The 13,307-nt window shown below is 36.2% G+C and overlaps 3 protein-coding genes across 5 annotated transcripts; 2 read left to right on the forward strand and 1 right to left on the reverse strand.

Moving 5' to 3' along the window:
- The first annotated feature begins 393 nt into the window (after positions 1 to 393).
- On the forward strand, positions 394 to 4,173 carry LOC110606826. The gene is made up of 5 exons (XM_043953501.1): positions 394 to 422; positions 2,160 to 2,253; positions 2,381 to 2,464; positions 3,644 to 3,713; positions 3,937 to 4,173. The coding sequence occupies exons 1-5, from the start codon at positions 394 to 396 to the stop codon at positions 4,077 to 4,079; spliced, it is 420 nt and encodes a 139-aa protein (XP_043809436.1). The 3' UTR covers positions 4,080 to 4,173.
- Positions 4,174 to 4,863: 690 nt separating this feature from the next.
- Positions 4,864 to 6,892, reverse strand: LOC110605939 (putative S-adenosyl-L-methionine-dependent methyltransferase MAB_0213c). The gene is made up of 2 exons (XM_021744629.2): positions 6,149 to 6,892; positions 4,864 to 5,892 (listed from the first exon to the last, which is right to left on the reverse strand). Exons 1-2 carry the CDS (start codon positions 6,525 to 6,527, stop codon positions 5,225 to 5,227), a joined length of 1,047 nt encoding a protein of 348 aa, XP_021600321.1. The 5' UTR covers positions 6,528 to 6,892; the 3' UTR covers positions 4,864 to 5,224.
- A 716-nt stretch (positions 6,893 to 7,608) lies between these two features.
- Positions 7,609 to 12,890, forward strand: LOC110606652 (S-adenosyl-L-methionine-dependent tRNA 4-demethylwyosine synthase). Of its 3 annotated transcripts, none has more exons than XM_021745563.2 (9): positions 7,609 to 8,664; positions 8,856 to 8,971; positions 9,498 to 9,673; positions 10,357 to 10,547; positions 10,643 to 10,729; positions 11,080 to 11,237; positions 11,308 to 11,518; positions 11,605 to 11,753; positions 12,449 to 12,890. In XM_021745563.2, the coding sequence occupies exons 1-8, from the start codon at positions 7,792 to 7,794 to the stop codon at positions 11,743 to 11,745; spliced, it is 1,953 nt and encodes a 650-aa protein (XP_021601255.1). In that variant the 5' UTR covers positions 7,609 to 7,791; the 3' UTR covers positions 11,746 to 11,753; positions 12,449 to 12,890. The 3 variants fall into 3 exon arrangements, with proteins under 3 accessions (XP_021601255.1, XP_021601256.1, XP_021601254.1); XM_021745564.2 differs by having other exon boundaries at positions 12,508 to 12,890; XM_021745562.2 differs by lacking the exon at positions 12,449 to 12,890 and having other exon boundaries at positions 11,605 to 12,210.
- The last annotated feature ends 417 nt before the right edge of the window (positions 12,891 to 13,307 follow it).

Here is a 13,307-nt window from a genome sequence, read left to right on the forward strand (position 1 = left end):
ATGTAGAATTTAAATTTATTTATCTTATAATAATAATCTCAGCTTACTTAACAAAATTATTCACGAGACTATTCACAGTGCTGTTTATAAATTTAGAAACGAGTTGAACTCACGAATTTTAACAAGTCGAATATTATAAAATTTAAGTTGACACGTTTATCAAATGAATATAAAAGTTAAGTTTAAACTTGACTCGTTTAGAAATCGAGTTTGATGTATTTATCAAATTGAATTTCGAATATTTCATCAACGAATTGGTTTATTTACCCCTTAACCTAGAGAAATACACATCACATGAAACTAAAGTTATAACTGTATATAATAATATTAAATTCTTAATAATGAAATTTATTTTTCTTAAAAGAGCGATTTTAAATAGTAATGTTGGGAAAAATGGTAAACCGTAGAATATTTGTGGTATGGTAAGTGGATTGTGACGACTACACTGCCATGCAAAACGATGGGCGATTGGGCATGAAATGGAAATCGCATGCACAACTTGATACATTTGTGTTATTTTGGCCTTTCTGCTACGTCGGATAAAGAAAGGGATTGCTATATAATAAAATAAATGAATAAAAAAATCGAGTCATTTTTGCAAGATGTGTGATTCTTGATCGATTCTGCTACACCAGCATATGATCGTAAAGCCCCCATTTAATGAAAAAAGACGCATCACCCTCACAAATTCACGGTCAAAGTACGATTGCACCATTTTTATGAAGAGTTATCTCCTTATTTCATTAAACCGGTCCTTAACACGTGAGTTTATAGAAATTTCATTGAAAATGTTTTTTCATTCGTATTATTAAATTAGTGATAAATTTTTAATTTAATTTGAAATTTAGTGACAAAATTAAACTTTGTATTGAAAATTAATTATAATATTCAATTAATATTATATTTAATTTTCCTACATGTTATTAAATTAGTGAAAATTTTTATTTACTCATTTGAAAATTTTATTAAGTTTGTCTTCATCAAATGTTCGATTATTTGTAAAATTAAATTAGGTTTTATATTTATATATAATTTTATTATTATTAATCTGATTAATTTGTTATATATCAATAGTATATATTTTTAAAAAAATTATATGTTAATAATTAATATCCTAATTTTAATTAATTATAAAATTTCAACCTCCTTTTTATAACTTTTTAAAAACTTAAATTTAAATATGGATAATCAAATTTAATAACAAATATATCCTATAATGTGGTTGTATGATGTAATAATTAAAAGTTTGATAAAAATAAAATTTGGATGTACGATTTAATGATTAAAAGTTTGATAAAAACAAAATAATGTTATTAATAAATAATTATCAAATCCAAACTTTCAGGTGTATAGGTATTTTTTTTAAAATTATAAAATTTGTAAAAATTAGTCCTTTGCTAACCCAAAATTGTTGTGGCCGCGCCAAATCCAAACACATATAACGGGTACGCGGCCACTTCATGGTTCCCAGTTCCAGCATTACACCGTTTCTCAGGCTCACCTGGAGCTTCTGTCTCCACCTCCAACGACAGCTCCTCTCACACTTCCTTTTGCGACGTTCCCTTCGAAGCCCCCGATCTGAAAGCAAAAACTATTCACGTAAGGCCACGAATATCACCTCCTCCTTACATCTCAAATCAACATTTCTCGCAGTCGCAGAGACCCTGATTTGCTCGGGTGTCCAATTTGATTTGCAGTGCCTCGTGAGTAGCCTTCCAGGTCAAGAATCGGATCTTTTTCTATTTGCATTTGCTGTGCCTAGTCGAAAATCTTATTCTCCTCATTTTGAATAGTTTTTCTGGTTGTGCCAATTGAAGGTGACGGAATTGCTGCTCCTGCTACTGCATTTCCATCAGCATTTGCACACATCACTTTCTCTCCTTAGAAATTTTGAATTTATTTCATAAACTTTGGTTAATTGTCCCGCAAAACCTAATTTGTTAGCTGTTAAGCAGCTGGACACCAAGGACTGGCTAAAGGAGCTAATAATGAAATTCCTGTTGGCACCTAACGCTGCCTCCCGAGAAAGCCTTCTCCCTGTCTATACCTTATTCAGTGCGCTTCTTTCGCCCCTCTATATCTATCTATCTCTCGCCCCCTTCATTTGTGGTGGTTGTTGTGGCTTAATTGTTTTCCCTTTCTGGCAGCGGCTAGTGAAGCATAATATCGAGCCTGTTGAGATCTGCTGCCAAGGAGTGTATTCCGCAAGAAAGGAATTCGTTTGTTGCGTTTCAGGCTAGTACCGGAGTTGAGGTTTAACTGCCTACTTCCTTATTTGATAAATTTAAGTATATGATTGCAGTTATAAAAGACAAAAAAATGGAAATAAATTCATGATAAGCAGGACTTGAAGTTACATTTATGAGATTATAATGCACAGGTTTGCACATTCCGGTTGATTGTGAAAAATGTTTCTTCATCCCTTGATAAAGAGGTCCTTCCCAAGTTGGAAGCTGAAACTATGTAACTGAGCTTATAAGGTAATGAACCCCCCTGTTTTAACCTTCTGCATCAAAGGTGTGTTGAAGGTCTTTCCTAGAGTATTACAAGGATAAAATTATCAGTTAGGAACCTTTTCTTCAGGGTTGATTTTTCTTCAGTCTCCCTAGAGACAAAGTGAGCCTAGGGAAATCATTATCATTTTGACTCTATTTCAATCTCCATCTTACTCCACCTTCCAAGCAAAATGATCGTGACAGGTCATGTTGTCTCCTTGAAGAAGTATATTTTCATCAATCTAAATATATTACTAAGAATAAAAGAAAGGCAGAAAATGTGGTGTAGCAAGGAAAACTAGATTTACAAATATTAAATATATTTTGATTTAGTTTTTATTTGTGAAATTGAGATCTTTAGTTCTATTGTAATTAAGAAGTTAAGATTTCTGTTATTGAGGAATTTTTTTATTATTTAGAAAGTTCTATTAGGTTTAGTATTTTCCTAGTAAGAAGTTCCAAGTTTTCCTATTTTCGGATTCTAAATCCCAGTGGTAGTAGGATAAGTTATTAGTCCATAATTACCTATTCAACCTAAGTATTTTGGTTGAGATTATTATTACTAGTATTAACAATTGAGAATTAAAACAAAATTGAGAGATTTGTTTCTTCCCTTTCGAGTGTTCTTTTTGGTGCCACACCAGAATGGTTCACACTACTTGTTGAATTTTCCCAAAAATGAATTACATTTGTAGAATTAGTTTCTTTAGTTTTCTGGTTATTGTCAATGTCTTAATTTCCAAACCAACAAGGACATGATTCAAAACAGACTTTTCTGTCAACACTTTGCTACTTACATTTCCGAACACCTATTTACATCCAACAGATATGGTAGTTATTTGATGTATCCAAAATTAATAAGAGAATTACCATGTGTTTATGTTAGAAAATAAGTTTCTCTTTTTGGAGCACAAACTGAGTAAGGAGTTCATGGAATCATGGATGCAGTTGATTGACTATATCTAGATCCTATTACCTGATAATTAGCATTGTATGTTTTAAGAGTTTTATATGCCTATTCCAAGGAAAATTTAAAAGAAAATGTTTGGGTTTAACTCAAATCTGGCAGTGAATCTGGCAGTGAGTTTACCTTGTAACTCTCGGGTGAAATGAATTGCAAAACCTTTTCAGTAGCACAAAATTTGTAGGGCAATAAAATTTTGGAGAAAGATCTTATGGGATTGCATCTTATTTTGGATGAAGCTGTTTTTGCTATAGGTGAACATCTTGTGCATGATTAAATCAGGAATAAAGAAAAAGATGGATTAAGTTAGCTGGCACTTGTTCATTATTCAACCCTGAATTGGGGTTGGAGACCATTCAAGTTATCTTAGGTTTGAATATTTTGTGTGCCAACTTGTACTCTTCTGCTTTTTTTTTTTCTTAATATTGTTTCTGCATATTTTCAAACTCTTGTGAATTTACTCATAATTCTCCCAAGAATCTTCTAATATGCTTGTTCAACTGCCTTTTTCTTCTTTTTCTTCCTTGTTTTGCAGAAAGAAGGTAGCTGATGCATTGATGAATACTATATCTTCACTAAACAAATTTGAGCAGGGTGTGAAGGACTGCCTGGAAGTTTGATTACTTTATTTGCTTATTTAATCTCAGAATCAAAGTAAAAGTTTCAGGTGTATACTGTGCTTGAAGATCTTATTTATTTTTGTGATGTTCTCTTTGTTCAGCTTGTTTGTGGATTAGGTTCTTTTTCAGGCTAATTATGGAATTGGGTTCACAAACAGAGAAAGCTTGCACTCTTCCTCTCTGTCCCCCTAGAAAAATATATTTTCATGTGCTTTCTGGATTAGTTAAACATTATGTATCTGTCCTGTCGTTCCAATGATTAAATCTTTGCATCCCTTTTGCAATTGAGAGTTGCTTATTGTGGACCATAAATAATAGTTTACTTGATATTTTAGCTACTTTAAGCATGAAATTTGCCAATTAGTGATGCCATTTTGTTGTGTATAAAGGAAAAGCTGTTTAATTGACTACTTGCTTTGAAACTCACTGGTTTACCTGTATGTGAAAGTAACTTGGTTAGTCTGCAGTTGTCTGCTTGTTGAAAATTTATGTATCAATAATTATCTGCCTCTATTAGGGACTGATAATAATATCTATAAGCAACTTTTCTGTCATGGTATCCTGCAAATATTTGTGATGGTTTCTTAGTTTTGTAGTATAGGCGTATAGGTTTCCGTTACTAGTGGATTATATGTAATGCATCTCATGAATTTGAAATTCTTGAATAAGTGCCATCCTATGTTCGTTAACAGACTTTTCCTTGCCAATGCCAATATGGTGCAACTGCACCATTAACTTTGTATAAATTGGTCCTATTGTGCTCATCTCATGCCTACTTGAACTATTGATGAAAATTAGCAGCTGTTACTAGTAGATATATACTTTCAGAATACAACGGGCCAGCATAGGCTCACATAAATTCTTAGGATCAAAAGAACATTTCTGCTGGCTTAGGCCTAGCATAGCCCCTTCTTAGCCAGAGTAGGAAATGTGGTTGAGTGTGAAATATGAATATCCTTTCTCTTCAGCTGTTCCCTCCTAAAATGGATCCTTTTTTCCTAAAAGAATTATTTGTGCAAGCATGTTTGTTGGAGATGAAATCTGATGGATGCGAGCATATGTTTGTTAGTTGCTCGGAGAACTAATACTGCTTGATGCAGTTTGCATTCCTGTGACTTCTACAAACAATGATACATACATTTATACTATATTTGGTTGTTGGAACCTATGGCAATATGATCGAATGATTCTTTCTGTTGATTGGGAACACCTGAAGCTCGTACTAAATACAAGCGACAACAAGGCTTTCCATCATCTGGATAAGTCTGCATTGACCTTGGCAAGCTTCGGAGCTTGTTGAACAGATTTAATGGATCGTCCAAGAGCCCAAAATGAGCATCAGGGTCACCAATCTGTGAAAGCTTTACGTGGGAAAACCCTAAAGATGGCAGCAGTTGATCAGGCCAATCACTGTAGAAGTGGAAGATGGAATTGGACAGAGTGGTGGATGGTTTATTCATAAAATCTGCCAAAAGAACTGTGTGGGCAAGGGCACACTTGTCAGCTATGATCTTCAGTACTTGCACAGCGTGGGAGTGAGAAAGGTAGTAAAGGACCCCTTCTAGGATCCAGACCGTGTTCTTCTCTAGTACAAACCCTGATATCTGAAGCTTTTCAAGCCAATCATTATTTCTGATATCAGCCGCTACTCTGTTTAGGGATTTTGCTATTATCTTTGGTTGCTCGTACTCATCCATGGATCCCATTGCTGCCTCTATAAGGGTGGCTTTCACTTCTAAGACTTCAGGAAAATCAAGTTCAAAGACGTTGCTTTCCTTCAAGCAGCTTAGACGGTATGCTCTTGTATCCATTCCTAATGTAGAATATGCATAACATATTACGTACTGAACTTCTGATAACAATTAATGCTGTTGAACTTTCAAGAATAAAGAAATAAACATTTATCCATGTAGATTTAACCATTATTTTTCTAACTTTAAATCATGGCCAGTTTAAGAGAGAGCGATTATTTATAGTGTGATTTTTCCAAGTGAGAAAATTAATATTGGCTGCACTGGTTTTGAATGCAAGTATTTATAAGGAACATGCTAAGAATATTAGGCACCAACCTGCACCAAGGAGAACCACTTGTGCTTCCCCGTTGAAGGAATTGAGAGCAGCCTCAAGTTTCGAATCAAACCAGAGGGTTCGAACAGCGAGAAGCACTCCTGAAATTTCACGGGCATTCTTGAGGCAGTCATTCTTTATCTTCTCATGAAAGTTTCTAAGGTAGGTCTCTCCTGCGAGCAAGTCTGCAAGTGGGTCTTGAATTACATGTCTCCACAAAGCTCTTCCAGCTGCTGTTTGGCATGCTGACTGTCGGAGAGAATCCCACTCACTTTGAATTGTTGTGTGAAGTTCCTGAACGGTTTCATTGTACAATAAATTTGGAAGCTTTAGCTCTAGCCATTGGGGTTCTTCCCGCAAGCCATTTTCTTGTTCCGACATGTTTCTGAATTTGCAGAGAAACTCGAAGAGTAATGGAAGATAGGTGAGTGAAAGTGATATATAATGTGAAGGTTTTACGGGAGTAATCAGGCATTGTTGCAAGAGATAAGAAAAGAGAGCCACACATATAACCAACGTTTGAGAATAGAGCAAAATCGTATCCAGCTTCTCCGCCTAGAGAAAAAGGAAGGCAGCAATATAGTCCACGGGTGCTACCATTTCTTTATGACCCTTCCTTTTCTGCTGTCCCTATCAGTCGAAACAAGTAGCCATAAATTGTGAATTGATCCCACTTACGCACAGGAATACGCCCTATTATCAGCTGTGGGTGGTTCTCAACCCTCTGGTTGGACTTGGATAATAAAAGCGAAGAACTTTACATTGTCCAAACAAGTACTCGTTTGTCTTCTGGTCACATATAGCAGCGAGCAAGTCCCATTCCAGGAGTGCATCCATATAGCTGGCATAACTGCAAAAGAAAGCTTCCAACAAGATTACATTGGCAAATTGGGTGGTTCTGATTGAGACGAGGAGCCCATATGAAACTTTAACTGATAAAAGGAACCCAATATAAATGAGCGTTTGGATATTTCCTTGATATTAGCACATGCTATCAGCTGGGCTTGAGGCCGAATGTTGTGGGTTTTGCTCTTAGGGTTGTGTTGGGTCTGGTTCTTTGGACGGGGATAAGTTGCCCTTTTCTTGAGATTGTTGTTCACTGGATTGAATAAAATTATTCCAGAATGTCTCTTCTTTTTTTTTAAAAAAAAATTCATTTAATTTATATATATATTTGAAATTAAACAAAATAGAAAACATTTTTAGAAAAATTAGAATAAGATGAAAGTAATATTTTGTTTTATTCATAAATATAAAATTTTAAAATAAACTAATAACTTGAAAATATGTATTTTATACATTGTCAACCATAAATTTATGCAAGTTTGATGGTTAAATAAAGCGGTGATAGTCGAACGAGTTAGGGCCGCTAATTTCCGAAATGGGGATAGAAATCGTGGGCCTTGAGCCTTGCTGATTTACAACGCCAAGAGCCCTAAGTTTCTCGAGTTCGGCTCATTGCTTACTTTTGGAAATTAAAAAGGCGCAAGTAAATCCGTCTTCTTTCTCATCCTCCTCCTCCCGCGACGCAGACAGACTGCTTTCTCGGACAATGAACGCAGCACTCCCAAGTCTCTCTCCAAGACGTACAATATTTCAGTCACTCTCTCTGCAAAGCCCATAGACTTATAAGCAAATCCCAACCATGTCCCTGTCCTCTACTCCTGCTCGCTTAACTCTCCTAGCTCTCCTCTCAGCTTCCACCTTCTACTGCTTCTATAAATCTCGCCGTCTGAAACTCCTGAAAGTCTCCTTAAACGCTAAGGATAATCTCGATGCTAATCCTGTTAGTTCTTCAAATAAAGGCAAGCTCTTTTTCATCACCCAAACAGGGACCTCCAAAACCCTAGCGCAGCGCCTCCACAATCTCTTAAAGTTAAATGATCTCCCATTTGACCTTATCGATATCAAAGACTACGAGCCCGAGGACCTTTCCAAAGAGACATTGGTAATCATCATCGCTTCTACTTGGGAAGATGGAAAACCGCCTTCAAACGCCAGTTTCTTCGGCAATTGGCTCGCTGAGAGCGCGGATGATTTTCGAGTCGGTTCTTTGTTGCTTTCTAAGTGCAAATTCTCAGTTTTTGGGGTTGGAAGCGCAGCTTATGGCGACACTTTCAATGCCGTGGCTAAAGGTTTTTCGAGGCGATTGAGGGACTTGGGAGCCAACGAGATTGTGGAGGTTGGGGAGGGTGATGTGGATGGTGGTGAACTGGATTTGATTTTTGAGGAATGGAGTGGGAAGGTGCTTAGGATTTTGAAGGGAGGTAGCGTGCAGAATGGAACGGTTTTTAGTAATGGATGTGTCGGTGGTGAGAGCGATAACGAGAATATTGAAGATGGGTTTGAAAGTGACAATGACGGGAATGGTTTTGCTGAGTCGGGGATCGTCGACCTTGAGGATATTGCTGGTAAAGGGCCTTCAAGGAGGTCTACCGCAGTGGCCGAAGTTAATGAGAAAGTGAATGGTCAAAAAGAAATGGTGACTCCAGTAATCAGGGCCAACTTAGAAAAGCAGGCATGGCTATTACAAGCATTTATCTAGCATCCCGTTTATTTATTATTATTATTAATTTTTCTTTTTTGGTACAGAAGCTTTGTAAACACGGTTAGATTGTTGCTGATATTAATGGCAATTAAGCTCTTCTCTTAGGTGTATTTTCTTTTTTTCTTTTTACAGAAAAGTAATTAGCTATTCTGGATTTACAGGGATACAAGATTATTGGTTCACATAGTGGTGTCAAGATATGTCGATGGACCAAATCACAACTTAGAGGGCGAGGAGGTTGCTACAAGCATTCATTTTATGGAATAGAAAGTCATAGGTGAGTGTAGCTTTATGATTCTTTTATTAGGCCTTGATCTATGCTTTAGTCCCGTTTTATTTAGGATTGAGATTATTTCTGTGTTTGTTAGCTCTTTCAATATCATTATTGGAGTTCTGGTCTGTAAAAACTCTGTAGCTGGAATATGACGCTACTTTTTCCAAATGTACTTTTTTTTTCTCATGAAGCTTTAATTTTAAATGGATCTAATGGTGGAAAAAGAAATGGGAGAGAAAATTATTCTAATAAAGGGGGAACGAATAACAAAAAGACTGAGCAGATTGAGTTTTGATATCTTCAAGTTCATTCCTATGGCCACTTACCTTATTGAAGGTAAATGCAGTATATCAGTGTAATTAATTACCCTTGAGTCAAGCTTCTATGTTCATAAGCATTTTGGTAGGCATATTTAGTGGTGTGCGTTTAGATTTGACTTTATTGTCTTAAATATTTGAATTTGAAACTTATTCATTTTGCCTCATCTAGATTCTAGAAGTCTTAAGTTTTCAGAACTTGAATGAAACAGGTGCATGGAGGCAACTCCTAGTTTGGCTTGTGCAAACAAATGCGTGTTTTGTTGGAGGCATCACACTAATCCTGTAGGAAAGAACTGGCAGTGGAAGATGGATGATCCCCTAGAAATTGTCAACTCTGCCATAGATCAGCATGCAAAGATGATTAAGCAAATGAAAGGGGTTCCTGGTAACTTCTATGTTATTTTTTGCTGATTTGGATGAATTTATAGGAAATTCGAGTTTGGTCCTAAATACGCTAGCATGTGTGAAAAAAAAATTCTGCTTTGTGTTATATGAATATGATATCATGTTTTGCAATCTAAGTGACTCATCACTCATTGTGAGTCCAACTATCCCACAATAATGGACTCATTTAAGATGTAGAGCTGGGTTGAGCCAAATATTAGCATTCTGAACTGTTGAGCCATGAGATTTTAATTCCTAGTTTAGCTGAAATATAACAATGCTAGTTGTCTCCCTTTCGAGTCAAGAGTTTTCAGGCTTTGACGCTCTAAGCATGCTGTGGTACATATATAGCTCATAACTTACTATAATTCTGCTTCTTCTTTTTTTCAGACTGTTTTTTGACAGTCATGCTTTCCAATATATGTTAGACAGCTAGAATTGAATGTTATGTTCATGGTTCTTAATTAATATAGTCCATTTTGAAATTTCTCAGATAAGTCTTGGTTATCCAATTGAATACTATTTTCTTTTTTTATTATGAAATTTCTCGTGTTTATAAGATATTAAATTTTTTATTTTTTCTAGAATTATTCTGTTGGGCATGGAGTTTTCTCACACTCGTTGGTGTTTGGTTTGTAGTACTGTCACATGCATTACATTGGCTGAAGAATTCTGTTCCTGCAGGTGTTACACTGGAGCGGTTAACTGAAGGGCTCTCTCCAAGGCACTGTGCTCTATCACTTGTTGGTGAACCTATCATGTACCCAGAGATTAATAAACTTGTTGACGAGCTCCACCAAAGGCGGATATCAACTTTTCTAGTGACGAATGCTCAGTTCCCTGAAAAGATAAAAATGCTGAAGCCTGTCACACAGGTCTGAAGGCTTTCATTATTTCTTTCTTGAAGATGAATCTGGCATCACAAGCTCCTTATAACACTGAATCTCTTTTATTTCTTTGATACATGCAGCTGTATGTCAGTGTGGATGCTGCAACAAAGGATAGCTTGAAGGCAATTGATAGGCCATTATTTGGGGACTTTTGGGAGCGCTTTATTGTAAGTTACTTTTTTGTTGCACCTTCTACTGAGAACTAACAGATCATGTCCCTTGTGTACTTTTAGAGCAAAATGGTTCCCTATGTTTTATAGGATAGGGTTAAATTTGATCACTTATTCCGCCCAATATAGGATTTCAAGGCTCTGTGTTTCTACTTTCTGGGGTTTTTCTTTGGCACAAAAGTCTCTCTTGGGAGTTGGGTTGGTAACCATCAAAGCACGGATCTTTACTTTCTACGAATGTATAGATGTAGTTTTTTGCTGTTACTTCCAATTTTCTTTACCTAATTTTCCTGCATGATATAACTTTAGCTGCTCTGTTGTCTTCTCATCTCTGCAAATGCTGCCAGGATTCCTTGAAAGCTCTGAAGGAGAAACAGCAGCGAACTGTTTATCGCTTGACACTGGTGAAAGGTTGGAATACAGAGGATGTAGATGCTTATTTTAACCTCTTTAGCATTGGACAGCCTGATTTTATCGAAATCAAAGGCGTTACATATTGTGGAACGTAAGTGGTTTTATTCTGTGATGTTTTGTCTATTAATGCTGGATTCAAATAATATTTTCCTCCCATATAGGTCTGCTACATCAAAGTTGACAATGGAAAATGTGCCCTGGCATTCTGATGTGAAAGCTTTCTCAGAAGCCTTAGCTCTGAAAAGCAAAGGAGAATATGAGGTTGCTTGTGAGCATGTCCACTCATGTTGTGTCCTCTTGGCAAAAACTGAGAAGTTCAAGGTCAACGGCCAGTGGTTTACATGGATAGACTATGATAAGTTCCATGATCTGGTCAGTATATGGATAACTTTTGTACTGAAGTACCATTTTCAGAAACACCACATCAGCAAGTAATAATGTATCCGAAGAAAATGCAGGTTGCTTCTGGAAAACCTTTCAATGGCAAGGATTACATGGCTACCACACCATCCTGGGCAGTTTATGGAGCACAAGAGGGTGGATTTGATCCAGATCAGTCTCGATACAGGAAGGAGCGACATCATAGGACAAGCCACTGAACAACCAGGTAACAGTTTTGAATCAGGATCCAATTGTCTTCCCTTTTGTTTTTTTAGTTGTTTGTGCGAGAGAGAAAGAGAGGGTTGGGGGGGGGGGGTTGTTATGAGGAGAGGGCTGTCAATTCTCAGGTAATAACATATTATACCTGCAAAACAATCTAGCATTACAGGGAAAAAATGATAGCGTGTTGGCGTTGTATTTTAGGTTTTGGATCATTGAAAGGGAGAGTTGAGTTTCTTACTACTTTTGAGTAAAAAGGCTGTAGTTTTGTATTGCATTAGAGATCAATAATTTGGTAGCTCAACGTAAAAAGCGAGTACGTTTTTGGTGCAGCAGAATTGTTGCATTGGATCCTTGATATTAACAACTGCTCTCTTTCTTAACATTCTTTTGTATTCTTAAATGATGTAAATAACCTATTTTAATTCTTTAAATCAAGAATGTCATCAAATAATTTTGTCCTATTTCATCGAAAGTAGAAAGGGACTGGAGTTTTTGGTTCCGCTTTCTTTCAATTAACAAATATTTGGACCTGGCAGCTGATTTATTTTTACTGATTTCATCTTCCAATTGGTCAACTCTTACTGATATGAAATGTTTTCTTAAAATAACGTAAGCACATATTAAGTTTAAACAATTATCAATAAAGAAAAAGCAGTGAGAGCAATGTATTATCCACTGAAACTTTTTTCTTCTTTTTAGAACTAATTTAATAGATGAGCACTTTTGCAACTAACCGAGAAACCACAATGACTAATCAGCGTCAAATAGACAAGGGAGAGTAAGAGGCTGCTATTCAGGTACCTTGAGGCCTAATTTCTCAGTTTCAACAGTCAGGGAGGGAGAGGGAGATAGAATAGTAGTCTTCGGAAGTGAAGGAAACTTTTTATTTTTTTTAATACACTTTTTGTTGCATAGCTTTTGCATATGCCATGTCAACAAGAAAATAGTCATCGACTTTCCTCTCCTCGCATGTGAACATGTTATCTACTAACTGTATCAGTGTCTAAAACTCATGAATTTCATGATTTGAGATGTTGGTAGATCACAAATTTAGTGGAGATGTGTGATAAGCAAAAATTATGAGTATATATTTGGCCAGTTTATTATTATTAAGTTCAACTATAACTATTTTTTGTGAATCATATTATTCTCTCCTTTCTTAGATTATGGATTATAAATTAAATTTTTCATTTTATATTATATGTAAATTTCCGCCTATGAATCTCTCTCTGAAATTTTGCTTATCTAAATTTAGCTAATCATGAATAATATTATACATTAAGGTTTGAGTAAAATTCCCCTCCTCCCCGCCCCTGCACATTATTCTAACGGGACCAAAGCGCTGCGACAAAAGGGTTGGCTAGAGCTTGTGCTTCCTCAGCTGGGTCTTCTCTGTGCTTGGGCCTTTACCCTTTAGTCTTCTTTTTTGAGCTTGTGTTTTGAGTCTCAAGTTTAGGGTTTTCCGGACAAAAGAATAAAAAGTTTGTTGAGTGGGACCTTCTACTTATAATTGTGCCTTCACCCACTCTAAGCAAGAAAATAAATGAATTATTTCCAC

The sequence above is a fragment of the Manihot esculenta genome, chromosome 18, assembly GCF_001659605.2.
Source record: "Manihot esculenta cultivar AM560-2 chromosome 18, M.esculenta_v8, whole genome shotgun sequence".
Taxonomy (NCBI): Eukaryota; Viridiplantae; Streptophyta; class Magnoliopsida; order Malpighiales; family Euphorbiaceae; genus Manihot; species Manihot esculenta.